The following is a 19,346-nucleotide window of genomic DNA, read 5'->3' on the forward strand; positions in this document are numbered from 1 at the left end:
GATGGAACCACGTTTCATCACCTGTCACAATTCTTCCAAGAAATTCATCTCCACCATTCTCATACTGTTCCAAAAATTCGCTCCATATCTTGTTTCTTTGTGAGCCACTGTCAATATCCTGGGAACCCACCTGGCACAAACCTTTTTTAACGCCAGCACTGTCAGTATTCTGCAAACACTTCCTTCCCCTATCCCAACGTAGCGTGACAATTCCTTCAATGTGATGCGTCTGTCAGCAGTCACCAATTCGTTAACTCTCTGCACATTGTCTGGAGTGTGTGCAGTACGAGGCCTGCCGCTGCGAGGACAATCCTCAATATTGCCGTGCCCGCTTTCATCACGTAACCTGCTTGCCCACCGACTAACTGTACTGCGATCGACAGCAGCATCTCCGTACACCTTTTTCAACCTCTTGTGCATGTTACCCACTGTCTCGTTTTCACAGCACAGGAATTCTATGACAGCACGTTGCTTCTGACGAACGTCAAGTGTAGCAGCCATCTTGAAGACATGGTGTGACGGCGCCACTCACGGGAACAGGTTGATTTAAGTTTGAAAACAAGCGGGAAGGACGTATCAACACACTGTAAAACATTCACATATGCAGAATGAAAACTGTATTTTTTAAAAAAGAGTGCACATTTCTTTTGGAGTGACCATCGTATATCAACGCGTGTAGACAGCATAGGCTGTTGATTTAATTATCATTTCATGCCGATTTTTGTGACGGAATGATAAAGCAGCACTTCTGGACATCATCCACAAGTCTCTTAGTGGAAGTCACTGTCACAGTATAAATTTGTGGCACACGTACGCATATAGTGTGTCGGTAAACTGAAGAGCGAGCGAGCGAATCCCCACTCTGCCATCCCAACTACGTCACTAGGCGCTTTAGGCTGTCACAACATAGTACCGGCCCTGCCGCGGCGTGCGCTTGAAATCTGTGGCGAAGCAGTGTACACATACGTCTCGGCTGCGTTTACTTTTAGACAAACGCATTAAGACCATTGTTGTTGCGGTCTTCAGTCCCGAGACTGGTTTGATGCAGCTCTCCATGCTACTCTATCCTGTGCAAGCTCCTTCATCTCCCAGTACCTACTGCAACCTACATCCTTCTGAATCTGCTTAGTGTATTCATCTCTTGGTCTCCCTCTACGATTTTTACCCTCCACGCTGCCCTCCAATACTAAATTGGTGATCCCTTGATGCAGAACATGTCCTACCAACCGATCCCTTCTTCTAGTCAAGTTGTGCCACAAACTTCCCTTCTCCCCAGTCCTATTCAATACCTCCTCATTAGTTACGTGATCTACGCACCTAATCTTCAACATTCTTCTGTAGCACCACATTTCGAAAGCTTCTATTCTCTTCTTGTCCAAACTATTTATTGTCCATGTTTCACTTCCATACATGGCTACACTCCATACAAATACTTGCAGAAACGACTTCCTGACACTTAAATCTATACTCGATGTTAACAAATTTCTGTTCTTCAGAAACACTTTCCTTGCCATTGCCAGTCTACATTTTATATCCTCTCTACTTCGCCATCATCAGTTATTTTGCTCCCGAAATAGGAAAACTCCTTTACTACTTTAAGTGTCTCATTAAGACCATAACGAATATAAAAAACGAAAGCTTATTCCGAAACACAACATTATAGATTAAATAATTACATAAGAACGGAAGTATGGATTCTACTAGAAACATAGAACCAAGGGCCTGTTCATGTGAATGTATGTTCCTCTATTGCTATTCGTAAAACGAACCCCATAAAATGCAATCAGTCTGTAGAATTTAAGGCTTGTTCTTATTTTGTGTTTCTGCTAAAAGGCAGAAGTTTTCTTTGAAGGACTGCATTGAAACTTAACAATTCTTGCAGCACAAAGAGTGTTTAAGAAGTAAGCAGAGATTTATAATTTTGTGCGTTGTTTTAGTCCGATTTGCACTACTTTTTGTCACTGTCTTCGTAAACATGCCGTAAAAGTATGTGTTCAGTGTTGTGCATATTACGTATTTACTCTGTTGTCAGCTGTCAGAAAGGTTACATGTGTTTTCGTAGCATCAACGATTATTTGTTTTGTATAAAAACAAATTAGAGAATCTGTATTAAATTTTGTTATAACAATGGAATAAAGTGTATGAAATTTTTAGAAATGGTAAATATTGCTCTTGGTGAACCTGTTACGAGTAAACCCAGGGCAGACAAGTGGTATAAACATTTGAAAGCAGGCCTTAAAGGACAGCGGTTTTACAAGCATGGATGAGATTAAAAATGCACAGATAAGAGACCTATAAAGTATCCCGAAGGAACAGTTCCTAAAGTGTTTCGGGAATTGGAAAAAGCACTGGCATAAGTGTATAGTATGTAATGGGCAATATTTTGAAGAGGATAACATTGCTCTAGATTAACAAATAAAGTTCTTACCAAAAATTAAAAAATTAGTATGTGAACGCTCCTCCTATGTCAAACTTTTTGCTTAGAAGTCCAGAATCGGTGTGCATGTTTCGCAGGGAATTTCAGCAGTGTTTAGAATAGCTATTGCGCACGTTTTAAGCAGTATGTCTTAGAATCAGGTGAATAGTGACCGAGATAGAGATTTAGTGTTCCATAAACATCAAAGGTTTTACGTGATTTTGAAACTGTCTATAACGATGGCTTTCCTCCGAAAATTATTAGTTTTCCTTCGTGGCGATTGCAGTAAACCATGCGGCTTATTTCTCCATTCCTTTCTCACGCGTCCTATTACGTGACGCTGACGTCACAACGTTATAGAGTTTGCAGCCCTTTGATTGGGACTGGTAATATTAGCCAACAGTTCTTTTTTGGGTCGGCTCTTTAATACACGCTGTAGTAACATTAGAGACCAGAATGAGATTTTCACTCTGCAACGGAGTGTGCCCTGATATGAAACTTCCTGGCAGATTAAAACTGTGTGCCCGACCGAGACTCGAACTCGGGACCTTTGCCTTTCGCGGGCGAGTGCTCTACCAGCTGAGCTACCCAAGCACGACTCACGCCCGGTACTCACAGCTTTACTTCTGCCAGTACCTCGTCTCCTACCTTATAAACTTTACAGAATCTCTCCTGCGAACGTTGCAAAAAAATGGTTCAAATGGCTCTGAGCACTATGGGACTTAACATCAATGGTCATCAGTCCCCTAGAACGTAGAACTACTTAAACCTAACTAACCTAAGGACATTACACAACACCCAGTCATCACGAGGCAGAGAAAATCCCTGACCCCGCCGGGAATCGAACCCGGGAACCCGGGCGTGGGAAGCGAGATCGCTACCGCACGACCACGAGCTGCGGAAGCGAACGTTGCAGAGATAGCACTCCTGAAAGAAAGGATATTGCGGAGACATGGCTTAACCACAGCCTGGGGGATGTTTCCAGAATGAGATTTTCACTCTGCAGCGGAGTGTGCACTGATACGAAACTTCCTGGCAGATTAAAACTGTGTGCCGGACAGAGACTCGAACTCGGGAGCTTTGCCTTTCGCGGGCAAGTGCTCTACCTGGGAGAAGTAAATCTGTGAGGACCGGGCGTGAGTCGTGCTTCGGTAGTTCAGTTGGTAGAGCACTTGCCCGTGCAAGGCAAAGGTCCCGAGTTCTAGACTCGGTCAGGCACACAGTCTTAATCTGCGATGAAGTTTCATATCAGCGCACAATCCGCTGCAGAGTGAAAATCTCATTCTGGAAACATCCCCCAGGCTGTGGCTAAACCATGTCTCCGCAATATCCTTTCTTTCAGGACTGCTAGTTCTGCATGATTCGCAGGAGAGCTTCTGTAAAGTTTGGAAGGAAGTAGGCGAGGTACTGGCAGAGGTAAAGCTGTGAGGACGGGGCATGAGTCGTGCTTGGGTAGCTCAGTTGGTACAGCACTAGCCCGCGAAAGGCAAAGGTCCCGAGTTCGAGTCTCGGTCGGGCACACAGTTTTAATCTGCCAGGAAGTTTCATATCAGCGCACACTCCGCTGCAGAGTGAAAATCTCATTCTGGAAACATCAACATTAGAGACGATAGAACGCTCGTTACTCCCCAAATACCTCCTCTTCTTCGTATTCTGCTCATTTTCTTGCAATGCTAGACGATTATCCATCACTTCCGGGTATCTAAGTACATCAGTATTTATACATAGTTAACTCACTGACACTGGCAACTAAGATCCCACGAACAGGAACGATGTATATCACTGCACGACGGTCTACACCGCTAGACAGGTAACGGGCGGGATCAGGGATTTTCTCTGCCTCCTGATGACTGGGTGTTGTGTGCTGTCCTTAGGTTAGTTAGGTTTAAGTAGTTCTAAGTTCTAGGGGACTGATGACCATAGATATTAAGTCCCATAGTGCTCACAAGGGAACATCCCCATCGCACCGCCCTCAGATTTAGTTATGAGTTGGCACAGTGGATAGGCCTTGAAAAACTGAACACAGATCGATCGAGAAAACAAGAAGAAGTTGTGTGGAACTATGAAAAAATAAGCAAAATATACAAACTAGGTCGTCCATGCGTAAGATAGGCAATATTAAGGGCAATTTGAGGTGAGAAGCTCCGTGGTCCCGTGGTTAGCGTGAGCAGCTGCGGAACGAGGGGTCCTTGGTTCAAATCTTCCCTCGACCGAAAATTTTAACTTTTTATTTTCAGTTTATGTGAAAAACTCTTACGTTTTCATCACTTTTTTTGGAGTGATTATTACATCCACAAGAAAATCTAAATCGGGCAAGGTAGAAGAAACTTTTCACCCATTCGCCAAGTGTACAAGTTAGGTGGGTCGACAACATATTCCTGTCATGTGACGCACATGCCGTCACCAGTGTCGTATACAAAATATCAGACGTGTTTTCCTGTGGAGGAATCGGTTGACCTATGACCTTGCGATCAAATGTTTTCGGTTCCCATTGGAGAGGCACGTCCTTTCGTCAACTAATCACACGGTTTTGCGGTGCAGTCACAAAACACAGACACTAAACTTATTACAGTGAACAGAGACGTCAATGAACGAACGGACAGATCATAACTTTGAGAAAATAAAGAAAGCAAAAGTTTCAGTGGAGGGCAGATTTGAACCAAGGACGTCTGCTTCCGCAGCTGTTCACGCTAACCACGGGACCACGGCGCTCCTCGCCTCACATTTCCCTTAATATTGCCTATCTTACACATGGACGACCCAGTTTGTATATTTTGCTTATTTTTTTCATAGTTCCACACAACTTCTTCCTGTTTTCTCGATCGATCTGTGTTCAGTTTTTCAAGGCCTATCCACTGTGCCAACTTATAGCTAAATCTGAGGGGGGTTCCCTTGTCAGAGCCATTTTTTTTTTAAGGTAACGGGCAACACACTTTGGGTGCCCCTGTAGGCCGGTGGCAGCGTTCTTCCGGGAAAGGCCACTTCCCCCACCAAAAGCGCTGCCCGCTCTTGAGTTTACAGACAGACTATAAAACGAAAGAACGACGGTCGGTGGCGCTTGCGTGCTGGCAGCTGGTCCCCCCGCCACAGCGGAAAGGACCGCGGCTGTGGCACTCACTTCCCGCTGTCCGCTCGTCCGGCGGGAAGCCTCTGCCGTGCGTCGCGCACTGCTCGCCTTCGGCCCTCAGCGAGAACAGCCGGGATGCACGCAGTAGGCGCCGCCGCGTCCCTGCTGGCGCTGCTGGCCGCAAACGGCACCTCGGTGCTCGACTGCGTCTGCGACCACATCAACCGCGTCGCAGGGCCGCCCGGGGGCAGCTACGGCGAGAAGCGGCTGTGGTGGAGCTACTGCCGCTACCCGCGTAAGTACTTCCCCGTACATCACGGATTAACGCCGCGTCATCCCCCGTGCGCTCTGAATGACGACGTGGCTTGTAGAACAACATACACTACTGGCCATTAAAATTGCTACACCAAGAAGGAATGCAGATGATGAACGGGTATTCATTGGACAAATATATTATACCAGAAATGGCATGTGATTACATTTTCACGCAATTTGCGTGTATAGATCCTGAGAAAACAGTACCCAGAACAACCACCTCTGGCCGTAATAACGGCCTCGATACGCCTGGGCATTGAGTCAAACAGAGCTCGGATGGCGTGTACAGGTACAGCTGCCCGTGCAGCTTCAACACGATACCACAGTTCATCGAGAGTAGTGACTGGCGTATTGTGACGAGCCAGTTGCTCGGCCACCACTGACCACACGTTTTCAATTGGTGAGAGATCTGGAGAATGTGCTGGCCAGGGCAGCAGTCGAACATTTTCTGTATCCAGAAAGGCCCGTACAGGACCTGCAACATGCGGTCGTGCATTATCCTGCTGAAATGTAGGCTTTCACAGGGATCGAATGAAGGGTAGAGCCACGGTCGTAACACATCTGAAATGTAACGTCCACTGTTCAAAGTGCCGTCAATGCGAACAACACGTGACCGAGACGTGTAAGCGATGGCACCCCATACCATCACGCCGCATAACACGCCAGTATGGCGATGAATACACACTTCCAATGTGCGTTCACCGCGATGTCGCCAAACACGGATGCGACCATCGGGATGCTGTAAACAGAACCTGGATTCATCCGAAAAAATGACGTTTTGCCATTCGTGCACCCGGGTTCGTCGTCGAGTACACCATCGCAGGCGCTCCTGTCTGTGATGCAGCGTCAAGGGTAACCGCAGCCACGGTCTCCGAGCTGATAGTTCGTGTTGCTGCAGACGTCGTCGAACTGTTCGTGCAGATGGTTGTTGTCTTGCAAACGTCCCCATCTGTTGACTCAGGGATCGAGACGTGGCTGCACGATCCGTTACAGCCGTGCGGATAAGATGCCTGTCATCTCGACTGCTAGTGATACGAGGCCGTTGGGATCCAGCACGGCGTTCCGTATTACCCTTCTGAACCCACCGATTCCATATTCTGCTAACAGTCATTGGATCTCGACGAGCGCGAGCAGCAATGTCGCGACACGATAAACGTGATGGTATGCATTTCTCCTCCTTACACGAGGCATCACAACAACGTTTCACCAGGCAACACCGGTCAACTGCTGTTTGTGTATGAGAAATCGGTTGGAAACTTTCGTCATGTCAGCACGTTGTAGGTGTCGCCACAGGCGCCAACCTTGTGTGAATGCTCTGAAAAGCTAATCATTTGCACATCACAGCATCTTCTTCCTGTCGTTTAAATTTCGCGTCTGTAGCACGCCATCTTCGTGGTGTAGCAATTTTAATGGCCAGTAGTGTAAAATGTTCTCATCCCGACAGTAATGTTCTATGTCTTTTACCCAGAAACTGCTTTGTAAAACCTCGTCGCCAAATTTGTAAAGGCCTCGTCGCTACAGCTGTGGAAGAGGAATTGCCACTGTTGTTGCTGTAGGCCGAGTCTGTGAAACGGCTTCAGCTGCTGTACACCGCTAACGCAATTTTTCGCTGCCGCTATTACACAGCTATGCCTCAGGGTCAGGTAACAGGATAGGCCAACCACGGTTCTACAAGACTACAACAAATTAGTAACAAAGTCATGCAAATGAGGTGAATGGTTAACTTATCTTTGTGGCTTATTGAATGATTAAGTCTGCAACATTGCATGTAATACAACACCAAAAAGACCGTCAAGTGCAAATAATTGTAGGTAAACTTCACAGTACATGTTGTTGTTTTTATTGTCGTCTTCAGTCCAGTGACTGGTCTGATGCAGCTCCCCACGCGCATCATCTCCCAGTACCTACTGCAACCTACATCCTTCTGAATCTGCTTAGTGTATTCATCTCTTGGTCTCCCTCTACGATTTTTACCCTCCACGCTGCCCTCCAGTACTAAATTGGTGATCCCTTGATGCCTCAGAACATGTCCTACCAACCGATCCCTTCTTCTAGTCAAGCTGTGCCACAAACTCCTCTTCTCCCCAATTCTATTCAATACCTCCTCATTAGTTATGTGATCTACCCATCTAATCTTCAGCATTCTTCTGTAGCACCACATTTGGAAAGCTTATATTCTCTTCTTATCCAAACTATTTATCGTCCACGTTTCACTTCCATACATGGCTACACTCCATACAAATACTTTCAGAAACGACTTTCTGACACATAAATCTATACTCGATGGTAACAAATTATTTCTTCTTCAGAAACACTTTCCTTGCCATAACCAGTCTTCATTTTACTCTCTCTCTACTTCGACCATCGTTAGTTATTGTGCTGCCCAAATAGCAAAACTCCTTTACTACTTTAAGTGTCTCATTTCCTAATCTAATTCCCTCAGCATCATCCAATTCAACTCGACTACACTCCATTATCGTCGTTTTGCTTTTGTTGATGTTCATCTTATATCCTCCTTTCAAGACACTGCCCATTCCGTTCAACTGCTCTTCCAAGTCCTTTGCTGTCTCTGACAGAATTACAATGTCATCGGCGAACCTCAAAGTTTTTATTTCTTCTCCATGGATTATAATACCTACTCCGAATTTTTCTTTTGTTTCCCTTACTGCTTGCTCAATATACAGGTTGAATAACATTGGGGATAGGCTACAACCCTGTCTCACTCCCTTCCCAACCACTGCTTCTCTTTCATGTCCCTCGACTCTTGTAACTGCCATCTGGTTTCTGTACAAATTGTAGATAGCCTTTCGCTGCCTGTATTTTACCCCTACCACCTCCACAATTTCAAAGAGAGTACATATCAAATGCAATATACAACTGTCTGTTCCCTTCTAGGAGTTACTAAACTACGTTTAGTGTCTAAGTCAGCCCTGGACGATAATCTATAACCGAGCGGGTGAGAAGTGCTATTCTATCTTTCGAGCAGGCTTCTGTCCGTTGTCGTCCGGTCATTGACGGATTTTACCCGGCCGGGAATTGGCCGAGGCGAAGTCGATATCTGCGTCCTCAACGCCGCCCCCCGTGTCGCTGGTGGAACTGTCGCAAGTGGCGAGTCTGTACTGCACTGTTACAGGTTCACATGCGACAATACAGCAAACTGCACTTAATTTTTCAACGGTTTAAGTCAATAAACATTTTGCAGCCGTTTGCAAGTCAGAATATAGCACAAAGTACGATTTGGAAAAGGTGTAAATTATTCCTGTACATCTCTTCATTGAGTGCAAAACAATTCCCAGTTATGTGAGAGTAAGCTTTTTAGTTATTTACCCGATCCGTAGATCATTTGAACTATTATTTTATCGAAGTAATACTAAATCTGTCAGTCTACAGGATACGTATACACTATTAGTTTGAGCACAAGTGAGAACATTATTTCTTACAAGGGAACCTCCCCATCGCACCCCTCTCAGATTTACTTATAAGTTGGCACAGTGGATAGGCCTTGAAAAACTGAACACAGATCAATCGAGAAAACAGGAAGAAGTTGTGTGGAACTATGAAAAAAATAAGCAAAATATACAAACTGAGTAGTCCATGTGCAACATATGCAACATAAGGATTGTTTGGGCGCAGGAGTGCTGTGGTCCCGTGGTTAGCGTGAGCAGTTCCGTGACGGCAGGTCCTAGGTTCAACTCTTCCCTCGAGTGAAAAATTTACGTTTTTATTTTCGCAAAGTTATGATCTGTCCGTTCGTTCATTGACGTCTCTGTTCACTGTAATAAGTTTAGTGTCTGCTGTTTTGCGATCGCACAGCAAAACCGTGCGATTAGTAGACGAAAGGACGTGCCTCTCCGATGGGAACCGAAAACATTTGATCGCAAGGTCACAGGTCAACCGATTCCTCCACAGGAAAACACGTCTGATATATTCTATACGACACTGGTGACGGCATGTGCGTCACACGACAGGAATATGTTGTCGACCCACCTAACTTGTACACTTGGCGAATGGGTAAAAAGATTATTCTACCTTCCCCGGTTTAGGTTTTCTTGTGGATGTGATAATCACTCCCAAAAAAGTGATGAAAACATAAGAGTTTGTCTCATAAACTGCAACAAATGAATGCAACAGTTTCACAGTCGCACAGTTTTCTCTGTGCTCTGTCAAAACATATGTTTTTAACGTTTTCAAATTTTTCCGTGTGTAGACCGTCAAATCCTGCATATGTCCAAGCAAATCTGAACATGTCCTGGAATTTTGGAGAGCGAAGTTGATTATATGTGAGTGCTTGAACTTTGATAATTGTCTGAAAATAAAAGATTAAAATTTTTACTCGAGGGAAGACTTGAACGAAGGACCTCTCGTACCGCAGCTGCTCACGCTAACCACAGGACCACGTGGGTCTTGAGCTTACATTATCCTTGATGTTGCCTATGTTGCACATGGACTACTCAGTTTGTATATTTTGCTTATTTTTCTCATAGTTCCACACAACTTCTGCCTGTTTTCTCGATTGATCTGTGTTCAGTTTTTCAAGGCCTATCCACTGTGCCAACTTATAAGTAAATCTGAGGGGGGTGCGATGGGGAGGTTCCCTTGTTAGTTCTACTCATGCATCGACTGTACATTTAAAAACGGTCTCTGTTCGGGCTAATACTCTTTAAATAAACAAATTCGTTCGTCGAATAGAGGAGCTGTCCAGGAGAAATTATTTGAGATTATGTGTAATACTTGCTTTGCCACCTGTCGGACAGTTTATCTTAGTCTTCGTATATCCATAATTGAAACGGACGACTTGCGACTTCAGCTAGTATAATATATGTTTAAAAAATGACGAAATTCCTCCAGCTGTATTAAGGTGTTGGTTTTATTGGCAACTAGTTTCGATGTTGTTGCAACATCATCTTCAGGCCCATACTTGTTGACAGCAACAGTATGTGTCTAACACTAGTAGTCCGTGGTGAGATAGGCGTGTTCCATGTGGAAGGCAGGTAGTAACTACTGTTACTACTGTTTCTACAGCTGGAGGAATTTCATCATTTTTTAACATATATTTTATCTTAGTGGTGAAATGATCAAAACTTTTTCGTGTTCCACGTTGATCTCCTTTCCAAGCCACTGATTGGTCTAATAATGGAAAATAAACGCTATATTCTCCACTCGTGTTGTATGACGTTACTATTGTACAGATTAATTATGACGGATATCAAAAGCGAATATACTGTGAAGGTGCAACTATAATGCCTAACTCGATGAAAAGCCTACATCACGACTACGGATGAACATCACATATTATTCTTATAGCTCACTTCTGTCCAGTTAGTGTTGAGTTACCCCAGACAATTATTCCATAACACGTTACTGGATGCAGATGTACAAAATATGTCTAGAGGCTGATTATTCTGCTTCCAGACCTAGCAAAAAATAATACGAAGAGCAAAAATAGCTGAATTTATCTCTTTGAACAGCTCAGTAATACGCTTCCTCCAGTACAAGTTTTCATTAATACCTACACCCAAAAATTTGGGCATTCCACCTTCTTTACTGATTCCTATTCATGTGCTATAACAGTTGTTAGTGCGACTCTACTTTCTGAACTGAATACAATGTGTTTACTAAACATTTAGGGGAAGTCCATTTTCGCAGAACCTCCCAACAATTTCCCGAAAAAATCATTAACAGATTCTTCTGCTGCTTCCTCTCGAATCGTATTCATTGTGACACTGCAAAAAGTATCAATTCTGCTTCAGGAATGTGAAGTAGAAGGTCACTCACAGATATTCGGGGGATACGAGTGGACCAAAAATTGAAAATTGTGGGACTACCTTCATGATTTCTCCTCAGTTACTAAACTTTTCTCTTCTTCCAACACTGTTTGAATTATTCATCACAACTTCTTGCTTCAGTTTTTTAACCATGATTGAGACCAGTGGAGTCAAAATCCATTAATTGCTTAAAACTCTCGTTTTACAATGATATACGTACTCAAACACTTTGGAAAATACTAACATGATACTTTATTATTTAAGGCTTATAATATTTGGTGACTCAATGTATAAATAGCATTCTGAGTCAAGCAACCCTTTTGGGATCAAAAGTGTGATGTGAAACGTAAATTGTTTCTGCTTAAATGAGAGGCTACTCATCAGTAATCTCCTTTCTTTAATATGTCTGTAGCTCGTGGTCTAGTGATTAGCATTGCTGCATCGGGATCGCGCGGTCCCGGGTTCGATTCCCGGCCAGGTTGGGAATTTTCTCTGCCCAGGGACTGGAAGTTTGTACTGTCCTCATCATTTCATCATCATCATCATTCGTGACCGTGACTGGATTGGATTGTGAATAAAAAATGGACTGTGTAAAAATTGGGACTTTGTATGGGCGCTGATGACCACGAAGTTGAGCGCCCCACAAATCAAACATGATCATTTCTTGAATATTTTGCAAATAGACGACTATGAAGAAACTGAGCAATAATTATTTAAGTCTTTGTTATCACCTTTCTTATGAAGAGGTTTAACAGTTGCGTATTTTTCCGTCTGATAAATTGTCTCTGCCAGTGAGGCATTACATGTATCGCTAAGAACATTACTTAACTTACACAGTAGAAGTTTACAGAATTTTTTTAAAATTTCGATGAACACCACATGAGCTTTTCTCTTCCAGAATTTTTAGAGTTCTGATAATTTCAGTGAAGGATGCTGGTGCTACTACTAGTTTTTCAAGTTTTAAGGAATAAAACTTTTGATTTGTTCCCTTGCTTCTACAGCTGAGCCATTTCATCCTATTTTTGCTGCTAGATTTAGAAAGCGATTGTTAAGAATACTTGCATCTTGTGAATTATCAGTCACATCGTTGTCATTTAGTTTTGTTGTGACAGTATCTTGTACACTGACGGGTTGCACATTCTCCCATTTCACGACCTCCCACACACTTTTAGTCTTACTACCTGCATTATTGATTTGTGTCAGGACGTGCATCTTAATAACTTCCCTTTATAAAATGTTAAAAATTTTTATGCACATGGTGGGCTGATAGTAACTCCGTACTTTTAATATTTTCCCTCCTGAAGTATTGCATATATACACTACTGGCCATTAAAACTGCTACACCAAGAAGAAATGCAGATGATAAACTGGTATTCATTGGACAAATGTATTATACAACAACTGACATGTGATTACATTTTCACTCAATTTGGGTGCATAGATCCTGAGAAATCAGTACCCAGAACAACCACCTCTGGCCATAATAACGGCCTTGATACGCCTGGGCATTGAGCCAAACAGAGCTCGGATGGAGTGTACAGGTACAGCTGCCCATGCAGCTTCAACACGATACCACAGTTCCTCAAGATTAGTGACTGGCGTATTGTGACGAGATAGTTGCTGTCCACCATTGACCAGATGTTTTTAATTGGTGAGACATCTCGAGAATGTGCTGGCCAGGGCAGCATTCGAACATTTTCTGTATCCAGAAAGGCCCGTACAGGACCTGCAACATGCGGTCGTGCATTATCCTGCTGAAATGTAGGGTTTCGCAGGGATCGAATGAAGGGTAGAGCCCCGGGTCGTAACACATCTGAAATGTAACGTCCGCTGTTCAAAGTGCCGTCAACGAGAAAAAGAGGTGACCGAGACGTGTAACCAATGGCACCCCGTACCATCACGCCGGGTGATCGCCAGTAAGTCGATGACGAATACACGCTTCCAATGTGCGTTCACCGCGATGTCGCCAAACACGGATGCTGTGAACAGAACCTGGATTCATCCGAAAATATGACGTTTTGCCATTCGTGCACCCAGGTGCGTCGTCGAGTGCACCATCGCAGGCGCTCCTGTCTGTGATGCAGCGTTAAGGGTAACCGCAGCCACGGTCTCCGAGCTGATAGTCCGTGCTGCTGCAAACGTCGTCGAACTGTTCGTGCAGATGGTTGTTGTCTTGCAAACGTCCACATCTGTTGACTCAGGGATCGAGACGTGGCTGCACGATCCGTTACAGCCGTGCAGATAAGATGCGTGTCATCTCGACTGCTAGTGATACGAGGCCGTTGGGATCCAGCACGGCGTTCCGTATTACCCTCCTGAACCCACCGATTCCATATTCTGCCAACAGTCATTGGATCTCGACCAACGCGAGCAGCAATATCGCGAAACGATAAACCGCAATCGCGATAGGCTACAATCCGACCTTTATCAAACTCGGAAACGTGATGGTAGGCATTTCTCCTCCTTACACGAGGCATCACAACAACTTTTCACCAGGCAACGCCGGTCAACTGCTGTTTGTGTATGAGAAATCGGTTGGTAACTTTCCTCATGTCAGCACGTTGTAGGTGTCGCCACCGGCGCCAACCTTGTGTGAATGCTCTGAAAACCTAATCATCTGCATATCACTGCATCTTCTTCCTGCCGGGTAAATTTCGTGTCTGTAGCACGTCATCTTCATGGTGAAGCAATTTTAATGGCCAGTAGTGTACCTTATCCGCCACCACCTCTTTCATGTTATTCCTGAAACGCCGTACGGTGTTCAGATTAATAAGTCTCACCGCTTTGTATGAACATGTTTCAGAGCTGTAGGGTGCTATATTTTTTATATCCATCAATTGTACATAATGATCAGATAGCCTCATTGTACATCATGTACATTAGCTCATTAAGAACTGTGTACATATTACTTGATTGCAAAAAAAATCAAATGGCTCTGAGCACTAAGGGACTTAACATCTGAGGTCATCAGTCCCCTAGACGTAGAGCTACTTAAACCTAACTAGCCTAAGGACATCACACACATCCATGCCCAAGGCAGGATTCGAACCTGTGACCATAGCGGTCGTGCGGTTCCAGACTGTAGCGCCTAGAACTGCTCGGCCACTATAGCTGGCTATTTGATTACATCTGCCAACTATCTGTAAAAATGTTGTCAGTCAGTATCCTGTTATCTTGATGCATGCAAGATGGAAAATTCACTACTGAAATCAGATTAAACACCCAAATAGTGATTGCAGTTCATTTTTGTTATCAGGACATTTACATTTGAAGCTGCATAAAGAACTTGTACTGAGCGTTTCTTCTTAGCTGGTAGGTTACCCAGTAAATCATCCAGATCTCTCATTAAAAGCTGAAAGTTCCGTGGATGGAATCTGTAGACTGTTACAATTGCAAGAGAACTGTTCTGCGGTAACAACTCACAAGCACATGCTTCTAGGTTCTGATCTACATAAAACTGCTCGTCTGAATATTTTTGACTTTGTGCCCAATTTTTATATATGTTGAAAATCCTCCTTTTTCCATTTTAACTCTACACGAAAATGACGCTAGTCTATAATCCCTGATATCTAACTTTTCTATCTAGCGCTTGCGAAAAGATACTCACGTTCTAACGGGCTCGAGATTTCCGGATACGGTGCAGCGTTCGATCCAGTATCGAGCTAGTTCGAACGATCACGTGACATTTGACTGGCGCGGCGTGAGTGCGAGAGATATGCAAGAAACTACGAACTAGACACAACAATAAGCTGTGGTTCTGCTTAAAACATGACAATGTAGTGAACCACTGGAGGAAATAGCAATAAGTCCTATTACTGCACAAACTCTTACTGTTCTAGAACAGATTTACAATACTACCGTGAGCAAGATCCGTGTTCTGGGTGCCTATTCTGTATCTTTCCGTCATTGTGCCGATCGTTTCGGTACTCAAGAGCACCGAACGGCCTAGTACTCGAATTAGAGTCCCTGCATTATTCAGTAGCGATACCGTTCGGGTCTAGAGAACCGAAGCGCTGTTGTCGGTTCGCGTCGCGCAAGCCAATCAGAAGCAAGCGGCCGCAGATCCGCGCATGCGCACTGCAGCGCTCACAGCACCACGATCACAAAGCGGCTAGCAGGTGACACAGGCGCGGCGCTATTCTTCCAAGTACCGAAAATTGCGCTTACGTTGCCATAACGCATGACGCCGCATTCCGTCGAGCTGATGTGCGTGCCTTCATCGGTCTTGCCTCCTCCTTAACAGTATCAGGCGCAGTATATCCATTTCCATGATTCTCAGCTGAAATGCATAAGAATTTTTACAGTTCCTCTGACCACATGTTTCCGTGCAAGCATAATAACGATAGCGTATTTGACTGTATTCTGCAGATTGTCATAAATGCAGCATTATTCTCATTCACACTGACATCGTGTTTTGGATTTTACGTTTCTGAAAATTAGTTAGGAATAGTGTATAGTACCACATAGTACTAATACATCTATAAAAACAGCCGAAAAATTGATTCTGAGAGTTTCAAAGAATAAGAAGATAAACAGAATGTGATTATAACTGGCTCCTAGAGATCCAAATGATTAAGTAGCCCACTTCCATATATGATACGTAACCCATTTGAGTCTTAAAAACTAAGTAAAAAAAAAAAAACATTTTCAAGAGCTCCTCTTTATAACACGCATCTCATGAATGAAAATGTTTCGTATATGGTGCTACAGTCTAAAAATATTACGGCAGAGATCTTTCATCTCTGTCTGGTTGAGGATTCGATCGCAGATAAATACTTGTGAGAAGCAAGATTATGAAAATGACTGCTGCTACTTACATTCCCAGTAATTTGTGTTCTTTGATTCCTGTCTAACCGCATACTCAGAAATCGCTACATATTCGGAAAAAATGGTGAATTATTTCTGACAAGAAAAAATATAAAGGTAACTGTCGGTTGTTTCACCCACAGCAATTTCATCTCCAACAATTTCATATTTCGTTTTTTAAACACACAGAAATCACGAAATCATTACTGAGGAAGTGCGCTCTTACATGTACGTAATAACGAATATTGCAGAAAAATCTTAACTTACACGAATAACAATGTCTGAGAACGTGTTGCATATATGAAATGAAAAAAAAAAAAAAAATTGCTTCCACCCATGCGCGAACCCTTGCCCTTTCGTATCGCATTCCCGCGCGCTAACCACTTTTTTTTGTATTCTCATTTTGTTCGTTTTCGTTCGTTGTATCTGCTCGGGGCGGTCCTCGCAAGACCCCCGATTCAGTTCGTTGTTGATCCATTAACTCGTTTTTTTTTTATTACAGAAGGAAGCTAACCATCTGATCGAACACGCTGAGCTACCGTGCCGGCAACCACTTGGCCACGCCAAACAACAGACATGCACAGCGCAATCCTTGTGTTATTGTATAGAGGAACGTAGGCTGACTTCGTTGCCAAACGGTGCTGCGTGGGTCATAAATGCGTGATATTTTAGAAGGTTTCCAATATCAGGCTTCACGTAATTGCTTTCCATTGTTACTTGAAAGTTGTAAACACTTTTCTATAATTACTAACTAACCTATTTGTGGGAAAAAGTAGACATAGGCACTAATGTAATATATGTGAGCAAAGCCGTTGTCTTGATATTTAATGATCTTTAAACTCTTATTTGCATAAAAATAACACGTATTTTGAGAGAATACTTTTTTTATGTAATCATTCACAGTAACAACTTAACCTAACGATATTTCTAATAAAGGAAAATAGTCTATTATGAACTCACTTTCCAACTGGTTGTGTCATCTGGTGATTCTTTAGTAACACAATCACTAAATCCAAAGCTAAAACCGCTAAATATGTTTAAAATAACAAATAATAGGTGTACATAAACCACTGCTCGCTGATCGACAGGGCCACACCGAAATCCAAAACCTCTCGGTGCAATTGTCGTAAAATCGGTGGGAGGACCGTTCGGTAACAAGTCTCAGAAGCTTGCTGAATAGGATATTTCGATAAAGAACCGAAAATGACGTCACTACCGAGACTAGCCTACTGTACTGATCGGTATGAACGATACAGAATAGGGCCCCTGGATAAATCATTAAAAGAAACTGAGGACTGGGCACTCGAACAGAAACTGGTCTAGAAGTCTGACAAGCTCAAACGACATCACAGATGTAATAACCTCAAACTGTTCACGGTTCCAGAGAATCCCAGAGGAGCTGGGCTGAATGACGTTGACAGATATCGTAGAGTGGACCGTAAGTCGCCAAGATGTACAAGACTTAGACCAATAAGACTGAAGTTCGTGTCGTACAGGAAGAGATTCGAAATCTTCATAGCGAAGATGAAGTCAGGTCTCACAATATGAGAGGATCTCACCTCTGAAAGTTTAAGCATTTTGAACAAGGCTGTTTCGAGACGTGGGCTACAAATTGTATGAACAAATGAAGGTAGGATAATGGTCTAGACCGAAAGTGGGAAAAGATCTGTTAGCAGTGCAAATGAACTCAGATGCCTGTGGTTTAGGAGCTGAGAACATGTCAACTCTTGGTGCCGCTAGTTGTGTGTCTATATTGTTATTGTGGTTGCCGTTAAGCATAACTTGACCAATGTCTTGAGTATTTTGTTTTACTTTATTGCAAATTCCTATCTGTCCCATACATCCTCCTACCACCACCTACTCCAATCCGGTCACTAACATTACCTATCCCATCAAAGGCAGGGCTACCTGTGAAACCAGTCATGTGATTTACAACCTAAGCTGCAACCACTGTGCTGCATCCTATGTAGGCACGACAACAAACAAGCTGTCTGTCCGCATGAACGGCCACGTACAAACTGTGGCCAAAAAGCAAGTCGACCACCCTGTTGCTGAGCATGCTGCCAAACGCGATACCCCTCATCTCAGTGACTGCTTCACAGCCTCTGCCATACGGATCCTTCCCACCAACACCAGCTTTTCTGAATTGCGCAGGTGGGAACTTTCCCTGCAATACATCCTGCGTTCCCATAACCCTCCTGGCCTCAACCTTCGTCAGTCACTGTCCTCACCCATCCAGCCCCCTCCCTGTTCCCATTCCAGCACTACACAGCCGTCATTTCACCGCCACACCCAGTCTTTTATTTTCTTTTTATTTCTCTCCTTTCCACTACTTACTATCTCCCCCTCTGCACCTCCGTCAAAACTGCAACACTTCACTGCCCGCCACTCCCACCATACTATCTCTCCCCCTCTCCGCCCCAGCCTCCTCCTTAACCCCACCCAGTCGCCACTCCCACCAGGCACTGGTGCTGCTGCTCGCAGTGTAGTTTGAGCTCTCTGAAACTGCAGATGTGTGTGCAAGTTGTGTGAGTTTGTGTGTCTATTGCTGACAAAGGCCTTAATGGCCGAAAGCTATAATTGTGTGAATATTTCTGTTGCGCCTATTGCGACTCAGCATCTCTGCTATACGGTGAGTAGCAACTTTCCTTCTCTGGTATTATTACATTCCATCCTGGATTTTCCACTGTGTGATTTAATTCCTATCTTTATTGTTTATTATTTATTTCGCTAATTGCTGCACCAACTCAGTCCTACTTCTATTTTTATTTTAGCAATTTATTATCATGTTACTGTTGTTACTCATCAGTAACACTCTGTTTCTATTTCATTTATATTGTTTTGATTACTGTTGTGCACAGATTATTCTAGCTCTGTTTAGCGAGTTTCTCTTCCTGTCACCAGTCGGCTATTTAATTAACACTCCAAAGCTCTCTCGCCTTGGCCACTAAAGCTGCCTGGAGGTACATGCCGCTTT

At 43.7% G+C, this 19,346-nt stretch overlaps 1 protein-coding gene across 1 annotated transcript in view; it reads left to right on the forward strand.

The window, feature by feature from the left end:
- The first annotated feature begins 5,618 nt into the window (after positions 1–5,618).
- Positions 5,619–19,346, forward strand: part of LOC126108240 (uncharacterized) — a 142,796-nt gene continuing 129,068 nt past the window's right edge. Inside the window, exon 1 of the mRNA XM_049913470.1 lies at positions 5,619–5,778. Coding sequence (XP_049769427.1) covers positions 5,619–5,778 — 160 coding nt within the window. The remainder of the gene's footprint in view (positions 5,779–19,346) is intronic.

This window comes from Schistocerca cancellata, chromosome 11 (genome assembly GCF_023864275.1).
Source record: "Schistocerca cancellata isolate TAMUIC-IGC-003103 chromosome 11, iqSchCanc2.1, whole genome shotgun sequence".
Lineage (NCBI taxonomy): Eukaryota > Metazoa > Arthropoda > Insecta > Orthoptera > Acrididae > Schistocerca > Schistocerca cancellata.